The sequence below is a fragment of the Oxyura jamaicensis genome, chromosome 1 (assembly GCF_011077185.1).
Source record: "Oxyura jamaicensis isolate SHBP4307 breed ruddy duck chromosome 1, BPBGC_Ojam_1.0, whole genome shotgun sequence".
In the NCBI taxonomy this organism is placed as follows: Eukaryota; Metazoa; Chordata; class Aves; order Anseriformes; family Anatidae; genus Oxyura; species Oxyura jamaicensis.
This window is the reverse complement of record NC_048893.1, coordinates 35,264,683-35,288,424: the sequence shown is the minus strand read 5'-3', so window position 1 is coordinate 35,288,424 and position 23,742 is coordinate 35,264,683. Positions and strand designations below refer to the sequence as shown.

At 40.8% G+C, this 23,742-nt stretch overlaps 1 protein-coding gene across 2 annotated transcripts in view; it reads right to left on the bottom strand.

The window, feature by feature from the left end:
• The window catches only part of SRGAP1 (SLIT-ROBO Rho GTPase activating protein 1), a 152,160-nt gene that overhangs the window by 10,815 nt on the left and 117,603 nt on the right, over nt 1-23,742 (bottom strand). The window contains exons 12-18 of one of the 2 annotated variants that reach the window (XM_035332839.1): nt 23,219-23,321; nt 19,196-19,256; nt 18,961-19,038; nt 17,285-17,419; nt 7,435-7,540; nt 3,825-4,049; nt 3,049-3,128 (exon numbers count right to left, since the gene is read on the bottom strand). In XM_035332839.1, coding sequence (XP_035188730.1) covers nt 3,049-3,128; nt 3,825-4,049; nt 7,435-7,540; nt 17,285-17,419; nt 18,961-19,038; nt 19,196-19,256; nt 23,219-23,321 — 788 coding nt within the window. Of the gene's footprint in view, nt 1-3,048; nt 3,129-3,824; nt 4,050-7,434; nt 7,541-17,284; nt 17,420-18,960; nt 19,039-19,195; nt 19,257-22,674; nt 22,709-23,218; nt 23,322-23,742 lie in introns of both variants that reach the window. The other variant, XM_035332846.1, reaches the window with a different exon arrangement.

The following is a 23,742-nucleotide window of genomic DNA, read 5'->3' as shown; positions in this document are numbered from 1 at the left end:
ACAAATACACGAAAACAAATAGCCTTAGGAAAAAAAAGACAACTTATATGAATAAAATGAAAGAGTGATGAAGTATTTATATGCTCAATTGTAAGTTCCAGTTGTCTTTTCCCCGAACTTCCAGATGTTACCTCTGTAGACATAATACATTTTTTAATTTTTAAAAACTCTGTTTGTTTTGTAAATTGTAATTAAACATTCCTAGCATTACTTAAACGGAAAATAGAGATGGGTTTATTCTAGTAGGCACAGAGAGAGTCACTTGCAGTTTAAGTTTATACAGCAAGTAAATCTTTACAATAAGTAAAGTAGAAAAATAAATCTTTTAGCTTTTGATCTTAACCTCTGGATTATGTTTCAATAGCCCTGTAATTCCTACAGGGCTAGCTGTTTGATCGTGGTTATGTACAGAACATTTTAGCATAAATCTAATCAGACTTTCAACATTAAAAGAAATTTACACAATCTGCTTCTTCCATCTCCTAACAGGGTGAAATGCATAAGTACTGTGTGTGCAATCACTACAGCAACAACATCTTCCTTTCTCTCTCTCCACATAGAACTGGCAGCGATGCATCCAGCTTATAACCAGTGAATCAGTCACATTAAACCACCAAAATACTCCAGACCCTTTAGTGGAAGCTTTCTTTTTGCCCATCACAGGTCAGTCAGTGACTCCCAGGAGATTCAATATGTATGCAGACTGCACAATTCCCACCTATTTTCACTTCTGGTGCCAAGAGCATTTTCTAAAAGGAATTGTCCAACAGATCACATGAATATATGTGTTGGAATATATGTGAGATGTGAATGCATTTAATTTAACGTCTTCAGACAACGTTAGAAAAGTGAGCTATTATAACAGAAAGCTCCTGTCCATGGAAAATAATGGGTTAAAGCTTGCAGACTGAGAACTGAAGGCCAACAGAGTTTTTTATGCAGTCCAGGCTTGCTCATCATTATCTTTGCAACAGTATTTCCCTAGATTACAAATATTTTTGGGCTCACGATTATTTTGCTGTAAACACAAATGTTTGCTTCCTTGCAGCACTGAATTGATTACAAAGGTGTGACGGGGCAACTACAATTAAATTGCTGGATAATCTGGTGAACAAAAAAACAGGTCTTGAGCAGCTCAATCTTTTAACAGAACACCCTTCTGCTGACAGCTCTTCTCTTCAGGGTGTGTCTCCATCAAGGACACAGGTGTAAGTAATACAGGCACTACAACAGCAGTGTAAAACGAGGCACAGGTGACACACACTGTGACATTTCCATGGCCAGAATGTGCATACTTTTGCTCCTCTGATGTTTTAATCTTTCCTAGGAATGGTTTTGAAGGAACCACCTTTGACTGCTGATGAGAAGCTTCTCTTCCATGTCCACTCAGCACTTTCTCATTTTGGTCCCAGGTCCTCACAGTTGGCCCTCATATGTAGCACTGGTGTGTCGCCTGCATTTCACTACCTTATTTATGCTCTAAAGGAGAGGCAGACAGACTTCTTTGGCTACTACTCTAGCTTGACACCTCCAATAGAAGGACTTCCTATAAAGCATAGCTATACTGTCTTGGAAAAATAAGGTGTAATTCTGAATTTCTTCACATGATTTAGTGGCACTGGAGAAAGAAGGTGCAGTTAGCTCTACAGAGCTGGTCAAGACAAAAATATGTCCCGGCTGTCTTGTAAAACAATATTCCCTATAGTAAGTACAGGCATGGGTATAGACCTCAGGCATAAAATTAACAGAGACCTCTCTCCTCCCTTATTTTTTTCACCCTTCTGTGATGCTTGCCCACCCCAATGTGCCTCCTCTCCAGGCAGCTGCAGCGATAGACTCTGCCTGCCCCTCCTCACCCCGGGAAAGGGGAAGAGACAGGCAATCTGTCACTGTCGGCACGTCTACGTGACAAAGCAGACGGGTGCAGCTACACTGGAACAATTGCTTACATTGCTTTGTGTGCATTAGGACCAAGGCAGTTAGGTTTCCTATAGGAACACCTTCCTGTTCCCCTTCCCTATGGCAGCCATCCCAGCTGCTACTGATGACATACTTTTATTTTTATAAATTTTCCTTCTCTGCTGCAGCTCCCTTCCTCCCCTCTCCCCCTGACTCTTCCTCCCTCCATGCATCCTCTGAGACGGACACGAGGCAGCTTTTGTTTCTGTGGGCTGTAAGCACATGTGTGCTGGTTGCTCTCTTTGAGTCGCCCGCTGGCCAGACATTCAGTGAGCTCACGCTGCAGCTCTTCTCTACAGAAAACTTTATTTTCCATATTTTTTCCTCTAACTGGCTACTAATTGTCAGGAAAATGTAGTAGTTCTTTAACAGTTATTTAACAATTTTGATGCTTCCTTCCCTCTGTTACATTTGTTTAAAACCCAGCAAAAGTTACCGGGAGGTACATCCGAAGGATGGCCTAACTGAAATACGTCACAGCCAAATAGACCTTCATGGTTTAGCGAACCTAGCTGAAAAGAGCTAATATAACAGAGGTGCATCAAGATTTTCATGGATATCTACAGTACCTAGAACTTTTGTAGTGTCTTTGATCGATATTGATAGCAAATGACTCTCTCAGAAGTTTTACTGGGGGTGGGTGGAGTAAACACGTGTTTTTCAATAGTTAAAAACCTTTTAGATGGCAGCAGCTTTTACAATTATATCAAAACAGAGTATGTTGAATGGCAAATATCCATTAAAATATTCAAAGACATATTTTGATAAGTTCAGCTTTTGCAGACAAAAGATAAAGAGCCACTAAAAGTAACTTTATATCAGAAAATAGTATGTGCTGACTGAAATAGTTTCTGTCTTGCCCTTCCTGTGACTGGACAAACCAGGAGATGACAAGGAAACAGCTGGCCAAACACAGATGCATCAGAGTGAAAAAGAACACAAGAGATTAAAAGTGCTGGTTTTGCTACAGCGCACCGGGACTGAAATCCTTGTGCTTCAAATAAGACTCAAATAGGAAAGGAAGAAGGTCTACATAAAACACCTGTAAGACTTCCTTCTATCAAATACACAGTAACGTAATGCACATACCATCTTCACTGGTATGGGGCTCTGTACTAGCATCCTGGTCCACTTCCTCTAATGTACCATGTTCACTGTATGGGCTGTCACTGGAGGGAAACAAAAGGTCAAGCAGAAAGAGAAACCAGAGCATGAAAAGGATGCTTCAATGGCCATTAAACCCCAGCCCCTTTCCTTTGCAGTCCACTGGGAGTAACTGATGTTTTCCATGCATTTCAAAGACATGCCACTCCCATGCCAATTACTTAAAATTATTCTTACAATGTTAAAAAGTTATATACAACATAGTTTGCATGACACGTGATGGATACCTAACTGATGAGGAAGTCTACATACCTCTCCTTCAGACACCATCTTCTGCTATTAAGAACCTTGGAATCCCTTCATTTATGAAAAGTGCGTGTGGCTCAGAGAGGAAGGGAGCAGGGGGAAAGCATCACAAACTGAAATTTAAGTTGTTCACATCTCTTGTGAACTGGAGGTTTTCAGTCAGACAGCCAGTTTCCTATCTGGCTATGGACTTTGTGTAGCACACTGGGAATTCTGGCATCATCTGGCTGAATACAAGGGTATCTTCTTCCAGAAAATATTGTAGGGAATCTCACCATAATTGCCTTTACTTTATGTGTTTTACAGCTAACACTTTTCTATGTGAACCTAAATGCTCTTCTCATTTATTTCCATACTTCTATTGTGTGTGACAGCTATTCTATATCACAGGAGTTGTCCAGACAATCAGTCTAATGATTTCATTAAGGAGAAAGAAGGATAATGTTCTGACTTACCAGTAGTCATCTCCAGCCATGCATTTTTCGTACACTGGGCCATCAAGTTCCTTAGCATCTGGAAAAATAGCCTCATGATGGATGATGATAGTTTTGATTATCTCATTCACGTGTGCCTGACAAGACACCTGGTCTTGTATGTCTGGAACAGGCATCAGGGTTGGCCCAAAACAAATGGCCAGGTTGTATGGATCCATCATGTTTTCATCACTGTACTGCGAAAGGCTGTTATAAAAGAAAAATCAAGAAAAAATGATTTTTGTACTGTAACTAACCTTCTTTGGAAAACTGGAGAACTTCGTTTTCCATCCCCATTCAGAGATTTCCTGTTCTCTTTGACACAACCCTACGTAACAAAACATAAAAGGTGGTTTCTTCCATAGGTTATATACATTGTACCCCATATCTGTATGTATATGTATGTGTTCATACGCTAGTGTATTTAGCATACGCTGACCTAATGGGCTAATATAAAATGCATCAACTGCTGCTGCTTCTATCTCATCGATGCTTATCCTTGGAGGCCCAAGTGGACTGCTTCCTAGGCGGGTACTACATGCTCATCATTTCTCATCTGGCCTTGATGAAAGCCTTCCACCAACTCGGTATGTAACCTAGGAAGACTGAATCGTCTTCTGGAGGTAACTAAGTTCCTGGATCTTGCAAATTCTCTTGTGACTTCTAGTTTCCATTTTTACTATAGAACCTAAAAGCCCTGAGCATCTTGCCTTTTGCTCAGAAGCTCCCACAGGAGTTTCATTTTGGAAGCAACCAAACAGAAGTCTTCGATTGTTCTTATTAATCAACTTTTGCCAGCTATCCTTTGCTACAGAAAATTCAACATGACTAGTTTTCAATTTTGATTTTGAATGACCAGTTTGACAAGTTGATCTTTATTCCTCTATTTGAAAACACTGAAATTTCTAGCGTAAATTCTGGCTTTTGTGTGGTTCTGTGCAGGACCAGTTTAAGAGAACCTGAGTTGCTGGGATACCCTTTACTTCAAAGCCATTCTGCACTCTGAAGCAGCATATGTGTTGGTATGTCTGGTTGCATTTAAATGCAGCAGTATATTCCCTTTAAAAAGGGAATTTTAGAGAGTGCCACGTAACAATACAAACTGAAGAGGCAAACCTTTAAATGACTCCTTTCATAACTATTTTGTAAAATTAACCATGGTCTGACTTTTTTATGCCATGATGTTAACATATCCTGTGCATTGACTGGAGACGTTGTTCTACTGATATGTAAGGTTGTTCAGCCTTTATACATGTACAAGGTGATTGTGTAAAAACATGGCAGCTATCATCGTGAAACACGGGAGGAAGTGCTGCTGGAGACCACCGACGTTCAATACTCTTCTGGGGTCATTGGTGGGGCTGGTGCTGGTTCAACATCTTCATGAATGACCTGAGCAGTGGGATGGGTGCACACTCGGCCAACTTGCAGGTGATGCCATGCTGTGGGGAGCAGTAGATACACTAAAGGGCAGGGTTGTTATTTCGAAGGACCTTGACAAAATCGAGGGCTGGATCAACAGGGACTTCATCAAGTTCAACAAGGATGAATATAAAGCAGTGAAAGGTACTTTATTACAGTCTGGAGCTGACTGCTGAGTAGCAGCTCCCAGTGAAAAACACCGGAGTCTTGTACAAGAAGTTACTTGTGATTCAGAAGTGCATCCTCTGGTGATGAAGGCTAGTTGCATACATGGCTGCATTAGGAAAAGCAAAACCAGCAGGTCAAGGGAGCTGACTCTGCTCCACTTGGCACTCCTAATGCTGTACATGAGATACTGAGCCTAGTTTTGAGAAACTGACAAACTGGTGCAAGTCCAGAAAAGGTCCACTGGGGTGGTTAGGGACCTGGAGCATCTGGTGTACAAAGTGAGGTCAACAGCACCGGGTTTGTTCAGCCTTAAGAAGAGAAGGGGAATCTAGCTGCAATCTTCGACCAACCTACAAACATGAGAGAGACAGACTCTTCTTGGAGGTACACAGCAAAGGGATGAGAGGCAGCAGCTGCCAGTCACAGCAAGGGATATTCCAACTGAAAGCAGGAAGAAAACTCTTCAGTATAACGCTGACCAAGCACTGGCTCAGACTACCCCGAGAAGCTTTGTGTTCTTTATCCTTTGAGATACTTGGCTGGATAAAGCCTTGAGCAACTTGATCTAACTTTAGAAGCTTTGAGCAGGGGGCTAGACCAGATGTCTTCAAGCCATGGGGTGTGATGACTTCATGTGGCCAGGCAGGTCATATGAACGTTTGCAAAAAGCAGAAATGGGTTTGCAGGAAGTCAGACTATGGGAATGTTTTTTCTGTGGCTGCACCAGAGGCAGTATGGATGCATAAAGAGATTTAACCTTCCTTCTGAATTGCATTCCTGGGTAGAGGGCATAGATGTAGCTAACATGACCATGTACTAAGTACAACCTTCTGTAACTGATATGTCTAAGTGGAGAAGAAGCTGCAACGTAAGCATTTGAGCTGTTTACATGGTGTCACTACTGAGGGATGAATTCATGTTTTCAGTGAATAGTTACTTTCACAAAACTTTGGATCTCTGCCTCTCTTTTAAATATTGACTGAAAGTGGTTTATGAATTACTAGATGAAGGGAAATAGGAACAGCTGTGAATGCGGGCACACACACATAACCTGGCTGAAAAGACCCTGTTTCTATAGGAACAGAGAGGATGAAATGGGGAAGGTAGCAAAGACAGAATGAATCAGCAGGGGGAAAATTTAGAGGGGAAAAAAAAAAAAAAAAAGAGGAAAAAGGCAATACACAAACAGATAAAAGGGGAAACAGACAACAGGACAGCAGAAAGAAAAGAGCCAGAATCAGGGCAAAGTGCACAGGAAGAAAAGTTTGCCATGAAAATACCCGCCTCAGCAAAGCCAGAGAGGACTATGAAGGGCTGGAGGGAGAAACACAGTGCAGTCACCCAAACTGTCTATTATTTTCTCTTTGAGAATGAAATAGTTTTTTTGGTGTCATAAAGACATGAACACTCCTTTCCCTTTCTTACACACCCCTCCTTCCAGCAGCTGCTTGTGTTTTGCAGTGCCAGGATCCACCCAGATTACACCAAAGCATACACAGGGATACATGTTCTCTGTATTGGTAGCCCCACTACCAGGGAATAGAAGAAGCAATACGTACCTCACCCCGACAGTGCCTAGCATCAAATGGCTAGATTGTAGTGCCTGTTTTGCCTGAATATACTGTTTAATTTTTCCATCAGGAAATTACAATCATCTTCAGATAAAATAAATAAATAAATGTTATAAACTATTTTAAATTTAACTACAACTTGTATTTGTTGTTTTTCTTGCTTTATTGCTGTAGCCTGCACTCCCCATTTCAGGTATCACTTTAATCTGTCGTATTACAACCTTGCTCATTGTTGGACAAATGGAATTTTAATTTGAATGAAAACTGGCATTTCCCATCTGTTTTCATTGCCAATTAGAAGATCATCTTTTGTGTTAAATGGAGCTGCAATGTAAACAATACATAGAATATGAGTAAATGCAAAGAATGTTGATCCCAGCAGAGGAAGGCGGATAAAGGTACTGTACCTCCAGGAATTATAAAGCACTTACTGGTTGAGGAAGGCAAAGAGGTATCTCATCACTATAAGGACCGACCTGGGCAAAGTGAGGAGGAGTTTGCGGATGTGAAGAGCCCTCTCATAGAGATTGTCTATTCCTGTAAACAGAAGAGAGTATTTTACATTCCCTTTCATATTATGGCCTAAAATAACATTTAGTCATTTTACTTAATTTGACTCTTGACTCAACATGTCCCTGGACAGTATCTTCTCATTTTGTATTATTAGAAAAATAATACCTGAAAGTCTTTCCTCCTCTTATTAAAATCACACAATATCCAAGTAGTGTCTTTAATTATAAGAAGTGGCAAATCTTCCAAACCCTGTGTCATTTGCTGACTTAGACAGCTCATGAAACCAAAATATCAGAACATAAAGAACCTGAGGGAACATGCTTGCCATCAGTTTTGAATACAGATTAATTCTCATTGAATTAATTCATTAGAATATGGATATCGGATACAATATTCTTATCTGTGAGCTTGTCTAATTAGTTTTCTTAATGAGCTGTCTGGCTATAACTCTATTAATTTTAAGTAGACAAAGTAGGAGAAATGTCTTAAGTTGTTTGGGTTGTAGGTAACAAACACAAAGATCCCGTGTACCTTCCTGACTGATTTTATAGCAGTCCACCAAAATTCTTCCGAAGCATGCAAAACAAAGTCAGCTTAATAAAAGCATCAGTTCTTAATGTTTTGTAACATGGATGTACTGTTTTCTATTCTGGTCAGAAAGATTATGTGACTGCACGTGGAGTAATGATGGGATAAAAGAAATTATTTTTCAAAACAAGTAATCTCTAAAGTTTTTACTCAATGTGTCTTCTACATAAATGCCATTGCTAGAAACAACCTAAAATTTTAGTATTGCTCCTTCTGTTAACCAAGAAAGAATGCTACAGTTAACAACGTCAAGGAAAAATCATAGTAGACTAGATGAGAAATACTGTCCAGTGCCATTGACATGGATATTCAAAAATTTGGAAATGAGAAACAGGAGCTGAGGCCAATAGCTATAATTATATAAAAATGTGCTAACTGTAATCAGAATTCTTGGTGTTTATTCCTGCTCTCTGCTATGGCTATTTCTCCCAGTCAACATTTATTTGTAGATGCAAAGCGTGCGTTGACTTATGTTTCTTAGAAGACCTACTGGTGTCTAGTAATCAGTATTTTGGTACCAAGAACGAAGCATAAGAAGAGCATCAGGTGTGAGACTTCTGTCTACCACGTAGCAGTGCTGCACTTCATTAGGAAACGCCACTGTATGAAACTGAGGGGAAAAAGTTGTTCCTGCATCTGTGTTTATGGGAGATCCCCCTGGCTCAGCACCGCTAATGTGCTGGGGAAGAGAAGATTTGGGGATGGGGTGAAACAGCTTCTTGGGAGTTTCTGCAGAAGCAAACCAGTCCACCATTGCTGGTATAAAGGAAATCCATTTGGATTGTGGCATTCAGCACAGAAATAGCAAAGAGAAGCACTTGCAGGAGGCAAAAAACCTACAGCGCCGTGGGTGAACACCGGAATACCGACCCTGGTGAGCTACCACTGACTGCATCGAAACTCATGGGGAAAAAGACTGCTGTCAAGTTGTGTAATTTATTACCTAATGAGTCACACTGAACCAAAGCTCTAGCTGAAAATCACTTCAAGCCATTACATTTTCTCAAGTGGAATACGGGACTTGAAATTTATTTTGATGTTTCTGTTAAACTTGAACTATATAAATCAGAAAGAAATATTTCTGCTTACTGGTTAAGAACAGGAGTCCTTGGCAGGGACCTGCTATGCCTGGGAGCTGTTTGCACGTATAGGGTCCACAGAGCAAATGAAATTCTCCTCTCCCTCTTCCCAGGGCATGCCACATCTCAGACACGCTAATGCTACGCACCTTCACTTCTGCACTGGAGTGCCACATTACTCTTCTGCACTGCTCATGGTCACTGGTTTTAGCACAAGGCCTTTCTCCACCTCCCTGAACCCAGCAGCTCTCAGTGGAAGGAGCCTGACTGTATCTTCAGTTCCCATTCCTCCAGCAGAAGCAGCAGTTGTTACTGCTAGTGATGCCTTGTGGTCTCCAATTCACCCGACCTTCCCCCTGCCAAGCCTGTCTGTGAATCTGTGTAGGTTTTGGTGGTTCTGAGCCTGCGTGTATGTGGATTTTCTATGGAATGGGGTTCAGGTAGGAACGTGCTTTAGTTGCTTCTTTCGACACTCCTGCCTCAGCAGCATGTCTGCACAGTGACGTGGTTCATCTTCTCCCAAGCCTTTCCACCATGTGTGCTAGACACGGGAAGCTGGAACAAAGTTGTGACACAGATCTGCTTTCTGCATCAAAACCTCTCCAGGCTGATTCCTCGTGCTGCAGCCCTGCCTCTTCCAACCAGTTCTGGAGACCTGCCCTGACCCAGGATCAGTCATCACTGAATCCAGACCAGCACTGGCCTGAGAAATGCACTGGCCTGACTCCCAGGTGGGTCTGGTGGCTCGTTCCAGCAGTGTGCTGCCTACCTGGGTGTGACAGCTTTGTCAGAACTAATAAACGAAAACCAGCATGGGACACAGTCTCGAACACGGGCAGGCAGGTACCGCACAGAAGCTGTCACACTCTCTAAAAGAGAGTCTCCGCTTTGTGTCTGTGCCAACTGCAACTCTTCAAGCAGCTCCCAGACATGGTTGACAGGATGTTTGAGTCAGGAACCGGTCCCTGTAGACACCACAGACCAGCAGAGGAGGTACAGAGAATTTGGATGTGTGTTCATGTGTTGAGCTATCCCGGTTGCCCTAGTAGGGGTATTACTGGTGCTAGCAGGTCACCTCTACGCTGAGGCTGTTACAAGCTGCAGATGCGAGAACGAGGTGTGTGTATTGCTGATACCTTCCTGGTAACCCAGTCCCAGTTTCTGTGAAAGCCCCTTTATTGAAAACCCAAACCTCTGCCAAGTGGTAAGTTTGTGTGCTTTCCGCACTATTTCAAAAGGCTTGTTTATCTTTCTTAGCACCGACTCTGTTTAAAGGAGATACGAAGTAACATAATGTATTTGCATGCTGCTTTTAAACGAGGAGCCAAATTTTATAGTTGCTGGTGTGCATGCAGTGCATGAGTACTTGGATATGTGGGAAAGAAGGAATGAATACAGAGAGTTCTTTCTGCATCCAGACAGAAAGAATTTGCTGCTCTGCTGTTTCCCATGCAGAGGAAAGAGAAAGCACTGCTGTGCCTACACTGCCTGAATGGCCAAAGAGGACCTCAAGACTAAATGGCCATCCAGGCTGCAAACTGGTTGCTGCCAGGAACCACTGGCAGTCCCAGTACTGAAGTCTATTACCACTGTGTCCTCGTAGTACCAAAGTGTATATAACACCGTGTCTTCCCTCTCACAGTGCTCCTGTTGGAGGCCCTCTGTATTACTCTGATTTTCAAGAACTGCAGTTACTCCTACCTCAGCACACAGGAAGGTATCTCCCATTTTTCAGTTAAGAAAATGGAAGTACTGATATTACAGGACTTGTCCAAATAATGCAATAGTTGCCAAACAGAAATAGAAATCAGGGAACTTGAAAACTGGTTCATTACTCCAATGATATGATTTGATTCCCATTCTCAAACACAAGCAATGGGATAAGCCTCTGGCAAGGCCAAACACAGAACTATTGTGTTTTCTCTAACTATGGCAGGGAAGGGAGATCTGTGTGAAGGACACACAAATACCAACCTCAAATCAAGACTACTACCAGTTAAAAAATAAAAAATAGAGATATTTATTTTCTAGTTCCCATGTCTTAAGAGTAGAGCAAATTTTTTGGAGCTCGCCTGACACACCTACATCCAGACCTGTCTCAGCCATGAGGGTCAAATCCACAACCAGGAGAATGAATCCAGCTTCTTCATGTCACTGCATAAATCAAAAAAATATCAGCTAGCTGCCTCTTTATCAGCCATAAGCTAAGGTCCACTTCCCAGCAGCATGCAGTAGACATAAATCCTAGCTACTCAACCCTCCTGTAAAAGGTGTGATTTTCAACCTCCAGGAAAGACGAAACACTGGAACCCGTTTTGGAGAGGTGGTGCCACTTTTGCTTACTACAGAGTTACACTGAGTCAATGAATGTGCGCTTTCCTCTTGCTTGAGAAATAACACATTTTAACCACCTGACTGATGATGAGTTGACTCATGATGAGGTTTTTGCCAAGGTAGACCCTCTAACGTGAAACAGATTAGAAGTGAACAATCTGCCTCTGAAGAGTAAAGGAAGCTTAAGAGGGAAGAAAACATAATTGCTGACAGAAGTCCCCAAATGCAAATAAAACAAGACCAACTTATAAATGAAGACAGGGATACATTCATCCTAAATAACATTAAGAAAATGTAAGTCAAATTGAAGTTTAACTAAGCAATAATTGTGAAGTAGTGGAGCATGTAAAAGACAATAAATATTCCAACATGTATTAATTCAATGCTTTGGTGATGGAGAACAAAAGACTTCTGCAAGACAGCAATTGCAGTTGCTCCCAAATACCTTGGGCCAACTGGACAGCTACAAGCCATTATCATTTAGTTTAGCTGAAGATGCTACAAGTGCACTGGCCATGGTCATGGTCCTACATACGGCCCCTCCTGCACTGGTGGTGAAACAGTTATTCAACAAGGAGAAGATGCTTGATCCTGAGCAGTCAGAGCTCAGAAAACAGAAACACGGATTCTGATCTGTGCTTGCTTAACCATCCTCTGTTGATATCCTTCCTGGGCCAATCTCAGCAGTAACAAAAGAAACGCAAACATTTTGCAAAGGGAAGATACTATTGATCAGAACATGTGGAAGGAGAAAACTGTTCTCAGCAAGGAATGAACTGTGCTAACCTAATAGCCAGTGCTGTGCAAGCCAAGCATATTCCACAGGCAAGGGTGGTATAAAGGAGGAAGAAGAAAGCAAACAATGGTAATGTGAGATCTCTGCTTTAGGATCACTGATTTGAAGGATAAAATCCAATGTGTTGTTGCTGTGTGGGGGTGACTCACTCCTTCGACTTGGAGTGGCACCTACTAGTAACAGAATGAGTGCCTAATGCTTTCTTTACACACACACTGAACACCAAATGGGAATGAGTTACACTTGCAGATGCAATTTTTATGGTCAATTTGTAGCTGACAGGTAATCTACGAGAATATGAATTAGTGCTGAACTTAGCAATTTGTGCCTCTTTCCACTTTGGTAGATGAGTCCAATACAACTCAAAGATACGTATATATTAACTCAGCAATGCCATTTACTGCTGCTTCATATCTATTTATCAAGGCATTGCAGGAAGACAAACACAATGGTATCCACTGTCACCTGGGGAAAGAAACTGTTGTCACGCTGTAGAAACTTTTTCAGGAAGAGCTGACAACTCATAATACAGTTTTTAACTTTTAAAGTAATAGTCTGGAAAAGCAGTAAAATCAATTTCTTACATAATATTTATGTCTGGAGGAAAATGCACACTGCTGGCTGCAAGGGATCAAAATGATGAACATTAGAAGGAAGAAATATGTAAATTTTCATCCACCCTGGCATCTTACTATATCAAATTGAAGGCAAGGGAGATGAAACCAAGAGGAAATTTAATGATCCCAGCAGAAGATAAACAGTCTGGGCAGCTGAGGTGATTCTGCAGCTGCAATTGCACAGGTATGTATATAGAAATCCACTACAATTAACACGTATAAGAACTCACACCAGGAGAGGAACTGCAGTCCTCAAGCAGTGAAGGTGAACTATGGCAAGCATTCAGCACAGCTTCAGTACTCTGCCTACGTGCAACTCCTGTTACAAATATTTGTGTGTGTTTGGCCCAACCTGTTCCTACAACAGGGCAGAAAAGAAGCACAGCACAGCACAACCCTTCCCCACCACACCGTTTTACCTGCTGGATTGCAGAGTGCTGCTCTGAGCAATAGTGGCCACTATTTGCTGCGAATGTAGACTTACAACCCATAATGAAATGGATTCTTTATGTTCTGTCCTACCTTTCATGCTTGCTCTGGAGAAGTCGGAATTTGGACCCAATTTTAGCTAAAACAGTTCATAAACCCCAACAGAGTAACACTGTTCTCATGAGTCTAATTAAAACAAATTGTCCTAAAAGTCAGTCGCTTTGCACTGCTTCCAGTGTATTTCCAAAAGGGAAAGCATTAAATCACAATGCTCTATTTCATTGAAAATATATGCATAAATGTAAAGGAATTCCTCAGTGGCTGTACTGAGGAAAGGTTCATTTTGCAGCTGTAACCTCAATTATGCCTGACATCCATAACTAAGTATTTCAGTTTCAAGAGGTTTTTCACTGGCAACATTTCGTTTCCATATAAAATGCATGACATTCTGCTCTCTTAAAGTTTTACATGAAGATTAACCTTATTAATTTTAATTTTTATTTTTTCCGTCCCTCTTTTTATAACAATTTCTGCCACCAATTAACAAAAACACACTGGTATTTATCTAAAAAAAAACCATCTGAAAACAACTTAATGTTTACTCTTTTTCATCAGAAAGTGAATGCAATAAGCATTAAGAGTACTTAAATCCTCTTAAATAAAAATGTGAATGCTTTCTGGTCTTAACACACTCAGCTGTGACCTAAAGAAGTTGTGGTAACCTCTATTCTCACAAGGGAAATGGAGTCTCTCCCTGCTCCCACAAAAATGGAGACCAAGACACTTAGTAGGTGAGGGGACTGTTTGGTGTACGAGGGCTGTGTGAGCCCAGAAAAAGAAACTAACACAACTCTGACAGGTTCAAAGTCTGTAGTGGGAGAAAAAATTTTGCCTCGACTGTCTTCCTTTTTGCAAGAGATATGAAGTGTTAGAGTTGAAAGAGAGCAATGGAAAGAGTCTTTGAGACAGACTGTTTCTAATATTATGTACCGCACAGGTTCTATTTAAATTGAACGGTGACAGGTAGTATATTCTGAAATGCTTGCTCTTGTTTTTTTTCCAAATAAAAAGCATCTTTTATTCCCTGGAAGTAGTGGACCACTTAGCTAGGCACACAGACTAGGTACACAGCTGTAAAAACAGTCCACCACATGCTCGTCTCAGATAATCAGAAGATGCAGACACACAGCTCACTATTCTCAGTGTGTGATTCTGGGGCTGGCTGTGGATACGAGGTACAAGAGCTGTTTCTTTCTCTGATCATACCACATTCAAAACTCCCACTGTGACAACACAAAGTAAAACCACCCCAATATGTTCAAAACAAAAATCCCTTTTGTCCAGCCGAATTCCAGATTAATGTCTTCTCCCTCCATTGAAGGGAGGCATTGACATGTCGTTTCAGAGTACCCCTGAAGATAACCTTGTGGAAACCAAACCAAACAACACAATCCTGCTCTCTCTTATGTAGATATCTGTCTTCCTCCAAAACCCGTCAGAAACGTATCTGGGACTCATAGCAAACATGAGCAAAATTTCTTTCTTCTGCAAGAGCAACAGTACAAGTCAAATTCAGCAGAACTACTCAGTTGCTACACCTTGTTTTGACAAGCTACAACAGAGCTGATAATCCAGGCTTAGGAGAGCCTCAGAGAACAGGCAGTCTAAACCAGAATCAGATGGCGACACCTCTTCCCCTGTAATGGTCCAGAGGAGGGACACGGAGATGCTCAGAGGGCTGGAGCACCTCTCCTATGGAGACAGGCTGAGGGAGCTGGGGTTGTTCAGCCTGGAGAAGAGAAGGCTCCGGGGAGACCTCATAGCAGCCTGCCAGTACCTGAAGGGTCCTACATGAAAGCTGGGGAGGGACTCTTTGTCAGGGAGTATAGTGCTAGGACAAGAGGGAATGGCTTTAAACTAAAAGAGAGCAGGTTTAGATTAGATATTTGGAAGAAATTCTTTACTGTGAGGGTGGTGAGGCCCTGGCACAGGCTGCCCAGAGCAGCTGTGGATGCCCCATCCCTGGAGGTGCTCAAGGCCAGGCTGGATGGGGCTTTGGGCAACCTGGTCTGGTGGGAGGTGTCCCTGCCCATGACAGGGGGTTGGAGCTGGGTGGTCTTTGAGGTCTCTTCTAACCCAGCCTGTTTATGATGATTCTATGAACACAGTGCGACTCCAATACTATGCAACTCCACTGACTATACTGCCTGTAATAACACATATAGTACCTCCACATATTAGAATCACTATTTCAATTTTCCTATTGCTTAGTCAAAATAATAGAGTCATAAAGAGATCCAAAGGGTAGAGTCTGATAGCAGACATTTTGAAAATAAAATCTTGTACAAATGTTAATGATGAAAGTGATTAATCTTTTGAACAGCTTATTTAAGGATGCGGTAGATTCTGTCAACTGAAGCCATTAAATCAATACGTTTTACCAGCAGACATGCTTTAATTCATCCACAAGTTATGGAAATCAGCACAGAATTATTAGGTAAAGTTCCGTCACCCCTGTCGTGCAGAAAATCACTCAGTCAAAATGATCCCACTTTAGATTTCAATTTCTATGACTCACAGACCTTTTCTGGGCTGTGACATTATGGTTAGCTAAAGCTGAGCTCAGGCAGTACCAAGATTATGCTTTCTAAAAAGAGGGTGCCTGTCTCAGCATCCTCCTTAGTGTGGTATCAGACTGTTAAACCGTAGTGTTAAGGTCCTTCAGGACACTTCAGAACCACTGAGGCTGTGAATAGTAACAGCTGCAGAAAATCATGCTGGTCTGTTGGACAAAAAACTTAACATTGCACACAAAATGGATCCCAGCAATCCACACATTTGTAACCTCCAGGCTGAATTACTGCAATCCTCCCTATCTGGGAAGGAAACCTCATGCCTGGGGTTTCCCTTGGCATGGAGCAGGAAAGCCCATCTGCTCGCCAGCCCAGGACACTGGGAACACATCGGTCTGCTGTCCTGACTGCGGGGCTGTCTCCTTTGCCAAAATCGCACAGTTCAGAGAGCCTGCCCTGATTAGTATTCCAAAAGGACTGGCCCTTGTTACCTGTGAAACTGTCCATTGGCTCAATTTGGTTGAAATAAGCAATTTACAAAGGAAAGGTTCAGAGGAGGAAATTCTTCCACAAAGCTAGGACCTCTGACTACTTCTGATGGACCCGCAGGGAACATTAAGCCTACTGACGGTTGGTTTGGCCTCACACCTCCTGAACATCTGCAGGGATCTGTGAACTGGAAAAGGTTTTGTGCGTGCCAGAGCAATTCAGCCATCCACTGAGAACTTACTAAATTACTACAACCTTTCAGCATCCAGCTATGAACACCAGCAGCACACAGACCCATACGCTGCTCCTCTTGGGCATCCTATTACAACTTGGCAATTCTTGTGTGCTGGAAGGCAGACTGGGCTCTTCTGCAGACAATATTCAGCTGCTTCCTTCTGTTCTTGCACTGAATAGTTTTCCTGCCAGTTGTACCTGGGTTTTTAAGCCAAGCACAACAACGCCGAGCAACTAGTTACTTTTTCACTAGCACTGACTCTCCAAGATGTAGGGCATGTAAACCTTTGTGAAATGTAACATACACTGTTTGCGTGGTCATGACTTCATCCCCTTCCGTCTGCCTCAGTGCACAGAGGAAAATAATAATGCGTATAAATTTAACTATCTCCTGTATACCAAAAGGTTTTCTTCCTGCTCTATTAAACAAAGAGTTGCACTGTACATTAATCCCACTGGAAAAAGGGAACAACCACAGCTGCAAGTATGACTAATAACTGACCCAGACTGTTACAGATGGCAAACAAAATTGTCTCAGAAAAATCTGTGAAGATAGCTCCTTTTTCAGGCTGCTATTGTATATATGAAAGTAAATTTCTATCGAGAAATAAATAGAGATTTCTACTTACTGATACAAGAAATAAGATCATTAAATCTTTCCTTAGGAAAGACAGGATTTTCCAGCCCTCGGAAATAGAGCTTCAGTACTCCAGCAACTGAGTTAATGTCGTGGTTACTTTGGTCATCTGCCAAAGGATTTTCACCTTAAAAAGTAAATAAAGTGAATGAAACACATGCAGGAACATTCTTGCATGCAACATTTTTATAAATGAATGACTTTTTGTTTGTTTGTTTGTTTTTACTATGTGGGAGGTGACAAGGCAAGCATTCAAGATAATGAACATTGCTTTAGAAATCCCAGGCCCTTCACTGTAGAAATTACACTGAACACAGTAGCTTAAAGCTTCCTTTACATTACCTAATGTAGTTATCTCTTAAGTCCTGAACTTCCAACCAGGTATTTATGAACATGTTATGATTTACTAGTAGTGAAATAAAAAAGCTGTATGTTCTTAACTGAAGAGAGTTTCTGAGACTATTCTTTGGGAGCTTACATAAAACAAATGGATTATCTAACTCTTTGAATTGCAAATTTGTCTTCATTATTAAACCTAAAGCATTCAGGAATATTTAGAACCATTTATTGAAAACACTTTATGGAAACTGAAAACCTAAGGCTCATGACTGACCTACGTGTAATTTTAAAGACTTAATCTTTATTTTGAAACATTTTAAAATGTATTTATCTTCCAGACTAACACTACCTAGGAGAAGCACTGAACAACAAGGCAGATGCAGAAGTTGGACAGCAGGAGGAGACGCCTTCACTTAGCACGTAAAAACAGCTACTTCACCTATCTTGTCAAGGACCAGATCAAGTTTAACCAGATATGCAACTAACACTAGTGAGAAAAATACTGGGCATCATTTTTCATGCTTTTAGTCATAAGATTTATTCCTCAAAGGGTTTTCTCATTAGCAGATGATCTGCAAAAGTTTATTCGGGAAACTAATAAGAAAAAAAAGGTTCCAAAAGAGAATGTAAGATTAAACGAAGAAACAAAAACCTAAGTAACTAGTGTTGCTTTAATGTAATTAGGGGATTGGATTGGAAATGCCCTAGACCCCATCTCCCCTAGCAGAGAATCCTAGGTTTGCTGTTGCATTTTACATTCATGTGTAAAGAATTATTTTAAATTCCTGGTAACTTTCCCATAATTCCTCCTCTGGGGCTGAAGTTTCCTTGAGGAATGAAAACCGTGGTTAAAAATGGAACAGCTCTTTCATGGCCTATATTTGCATTGATCCTGTATTTGCACTGATCATGATGTCACTTTGGCAGAGGGACTAGGAACTAGAGCACTCATGTTCCAGAAGATCAAGTAACAGAATTCTCAAATTGCATTAAGTAGTCTCTTGAATGTAATTAAAAACATAATCTTTTCTTTTTGAGGATCTTTAAAATAAAATAAAGACTAACTATTCCTTGCAGTTTACCATAACAAAAGACTAATCCAAGAGACACATGAACATCTACACAAAAACAACCCTGAGCTCCTGGGACATAGTATGGGAAAAACATGTACGTGTCATTGTTATACTCCATCTTTAAGCATATGACAGAGCAAAGTTTAAGGTGCAGTACAAAAAGTGAACAAAAAATCTTAGACAAGAAAGTAATTAGAATTTAAAACATTTTAAGTGTCAGATATTAGGGTGCTTGAATAAGCGAAAATGCAATTACCTCTCTCAAATGAATTTTTAATATCATTGACTTCCACCTGGGAACCAGACACTCTAAAAATTCCCTGATGCTGAAGACCTGCAGCAAAGATGGGAGACAATGGTGGGAAATTATTCTATTTTCAAAATGCTTTTCATCTCTAGTTCTAAAACAAAGCTGTAGCTGTAAACGCATCATGCAAAACACATCCAGCTAAGTTCAGTAATGCAATGACATAACACATTTCATTGCTTACCATATAAATTGATAAATCTGATACAGCTTTCCACAATGAGAGGAATGACTTGTCCTGAATCCTAGAAAAACAAGAGCAGAAAGAGTGTACTGCAGATGTGAAAAAGGAAACCTCCCTACTCTGGAATGAATGTGAAATGGGTTTTCTTGGTCAATCCAGATGGACATACAGTGCTGCCAAAAAAACACATAAGAAAATATATAATTTCTAACAGAATTCTCATCCCATTTAGGGACAGAGGGAAAGGAACAGGTGAAGAGAAAGGATTAAGGTTCTTAATGAGAACCATTGAATCAGGAAATTCACAAACTTCATTCTCTAACTCTGCCACTGTATCTGGCTAACACTGTATGTGACATCTAAGCTCATGCATTTATTTTAGACTTTTGAAGCAATATGAGTTAAAGCAGTGAATTTGCCTTTAGTTTATTATTAACAATAATACTCCATGATGAAGACGATCCTTCTGCATTCATTTAACTTACCCCTTTTTTTCTCCAGGGGAGAAAATCTTACATGGGCCTAATTACACAGGGTCTAATTCCTGGAGGTGCTCTTGTTTTTTTTTTTTTTTTTTTTTTTTTTTTTTTTTTAAAATTTATTGTCAATAAACAGATGACAAAGCCTTTCCTGGACCTGCTGGACTATCAGAAAAGTTCTTGGAGATAAGCTACCCAATGACATTGCATGGGGTACTTACTAGCTGTCTCATTCCTGACCTCCCTCCTGATTTGTGTATCCTAAAATACAGCAGATGATGTCTTGGAACATTATTTCAGGCTGCCCTAACTGTGGTAATACACTGCATGGTGAACTTCAGGCACTTTGAGTTAGGAATATTGGTCAGCACAAAGGCGTTGGGAAAGGGAGGTCACAGCCTGCTCCTCTCCACCTCCAACAGGCAGAGCTCACAGAATTACAGAATAGTCTAGGTTGGAAGAGACCTCCAAGATGACCGAGTCCAACTTTTGGCCGAACACTAAGTCCTCCACTAAACCATATCCCTAAGCTCTACATCTAAACGTCTTTTAAAGACCTCCAGGGATGGTGACTCAACCACTTCCCTGGGCAGCCTATTCCAATGCCTAACAACCCTTTCAGTAAAGAAGTTCTTCCTAATATCCAACCTAAACCTCCCCTGGCGTAACTTCAGCCCACTCCCCCTCGTCCTGTCACCGGGCACATGGGAGTACAGACCAATAATGAATCAAAGCTCTTGGTCTCACCCATGGTCCAGCAGCCAGCTTATAGGTACATCTTCAGTTAAATACAGGTGTTTTAACAAAGGAGAAAAAATGCTAGTGGTGGTAGGGGGAGAGGATGACTACACACTAATTTTCAGTGAACTGTCTTTTTCCTTCAAACTGCTGATTTTGCAAAAGAACCATCATGGTCCTTCAGTTGTTTTGGCACTTTAAAAAATGGCTGGTTTACCCTATGCACATTAATGACTACAAGTCATCAAATATCTATTAGAGACACAAATCATATGATTAAAATTATGCTTGTGTTGGAAAAAAATACTGTTTCATAAATAATAGGTATCTTCAAACTTCTCATCTTAGAAGCTATAATTTTTCTTTCCAAATGAATTTCAAATATGTAAGCGCTGAGAGAATTGACTAATTCATTTGAAAGTTTAATATAAAACCAGTCTGTATTATAAAATCATGAATTCAAAGGCACCCTGTAACTCAGAATACACATTTCTTCTTACTATTCCTTCTCATTTTTATGCTAAATTACACTAACGGGAAGTTTATGAATTAAGCCCAAGTAGATGAAGAGCCTACTGCTAAAAATAACACACACTGAAGCAATGAAACAATGCAATTCCTGAGGCAACCTAACTGCTGATTTTCTGTGTACTGCGTATTGTTTTAGTGGGGTTTACGAAAGACTGTAACAGTAATTATGCTATTTAAGTTGTGGCTTGTTTATCTTTTAGATCAAAACCTAGCAAACACTGGTTAGCCAAGAGCCAATAATGTCTGGATGAGCACTTTCTTTTTGAGTAGTATCATGATTCAGTGAGAGCTGAATAAAAAAAAACAAACATGGAACAGGTCAGTTGCTAAATGAGGAATATACAGTCATCTTCACAGACACTGGGCACTCTGGCCCTCCACAAAAGCAGAGTATTAGAAAACATGCCCAACATGCACCCGTACCTCCTGTTAGTACACTGGTTCATGCAATAAATGTAAAGCCTCTGAAGAGATGGTGTTTGCAGTAAGAACATACAAATATATTACTTTTATATACTATACATACTTTCTTACTTGTTTTGGGGGGGAATCAGGTCAGAACCACATACAACTTCATAGTTAAGAGATTCTTTTAAGTAATGTAAACCCAAATCTTTGGATTTGGGATCTAATGACAAGAAAAAGTTTGAAGTAACAATCTGTGTTGGTGAAATTCAAGATCAATGACCCTACTGCTACTGTGAATTTAATGTGATGTGTGTAGTCAGTGACTGTATGTTTGGGACTAATTATTGTATCTGATGATGCAAAAATGGAACAAAAAGCAATTTGCTGTGATACTGTATTTCACTAGCTGTAACCCCTTCTTGCATGTCAGAATGACACATCCCTATGAGGAATGACCCGTTCTTTGTGCAGGGATGACTTCCTAGGTTAGCTCCCACACTGCCAAATCTATCATAAGGCTACCTGCTATTTCCTTTTGAAAGACTACATAGAACTCTCTCTGCGTGCAAGTAAGCTCTGTCACTCACACTGCCACATGGTACAACCCTCTTCAACATGAGAGAAAACGACAGGGTAGCATTTCTCCAAATTTCCTCTGTTCTTCCGTAATCCAGGGGCTTTTTGCTGTGGATGTTTTTTCTTACTTTCTCCTTTGAGCAAGAAACCATTCATGATATTAATCTCTGGCACCATGTGATGATTTCCTGAAAGTCTTTGCACAACACAGCACCACCAGCATAATAATAAAAATAGTTTTTCCATATAGTTGTGCTGAGGCTGCTTGAAAGCTCAGTTCAAAGACAGCTAAACTATTATGGTGCCACTGAGCACAGAATTTGTTCTGCTAAATATTTGCTGCTAACTATGCTGCACAGAAATAATAATAATAAAAAAAAACAAACACATATAACATTCAAATTCAGTTCACAGAGCTTGCAGTCAGGAATTCCATTCATTGCACTTATAAATGTATTGCTACATATTTTTTGAAGCTTGCTTTCTTTTATCTTTGTCAGCCGGTGCCCAGAACCACTAACTGACTGTGATGGGGAGGTGTTTGTTAATGAATAAGGGAATATCCATCATTTAGGACTACAATCACTCCACAGTTATGCCACGGTTCAGTTTTGCCTGCTGTACTCGTAATATCATTTCTTAATGCAAACTTCCCCCTTCAGCTTAGTGAAAGAACTAATTTTGAGCCAGGCGTGAATGAAACCCGAGAGTGAGGCAGAGATGGTCCCCTTTTCACCAGAACTATACCTGATGTCTTGTGTGAGAGTTCCTTCGGCCTCGGCTAGAAGCATTATTAGAAATAAAAGTATGAGAAAGAAGAAGATAGTAAATACAGCAAAGATATAAGATCCGTAATAGTGGTGATCACAATTTCACGCAATATAATAAATTCCTAAAGTCAAAGGAAATCAAAAGCTGGATATTAAACCCAGGATAATACTGCTTCTTCATAGACTTTGAATATTGAATGTAACTGAAATGGCAAGCCAGAAACTGTGCCAAGTCGTGGGGTACACCACTATATCCCCTATCTTCTAAATGATGCTGTTTCCTAATAAAACCAGGCTGCCAATCCTATCCCTACTTGATTAACAGAACTGTAGGGAGACTATTGTGAGAAATGAATCCTCCTCTTTCCCTCTGACTTCAGGAAGTATTATATTGATCAACTGGGAAAGAAAAGAGCCCCAGGACAGACTTAAACATAATGATCTGCCTCAGCTCACGTGAGGCCGTGACCATTATAGCAGGAAGTGTTGAGATCAGCCACTCCAGTGGCTGGTGCCAGTACCTTGATGAATGACTCCAAATCACCATTAAACAACTTAGCACTATACTGTGATCGGGGTCTGGGCTTCCTGTGTTTCTGGGGCTTAGGGGGAAGATTTGGAGGCCTAAGGGAAGGGAATATGATTACTGAGCAAGTAGAATTAAGTCATACAATAAAACGAAATGTCTGTAAAGTCACGGCAAAACAACAGAGCATTGTAAAGGGAGAAATAAACGCATTACTTATCAAGCAAAGACGTTCCATCAAATTTAACTTTAACACAATGATTAAAGAGTGAAGAACCCCCCCATTAAAAATGCATTACTTATGGATAAATACTGACATTCTTTATGAATACCCGTTTTACAGTTTTACCATACACGTTTATTCCAAACAATGCACAACTGGCATGGCCATTTCTTGTCGCTGTCATGCATGAAATGTGCAGCCAACGCTAGAATTTGTGCTGCCAGCTGTGGCAGGACGTGGGGCACTCGAAGCACCTCAAGCAGAAAAGTTGCTACCTGCCGGAGCAGCTTCAGATT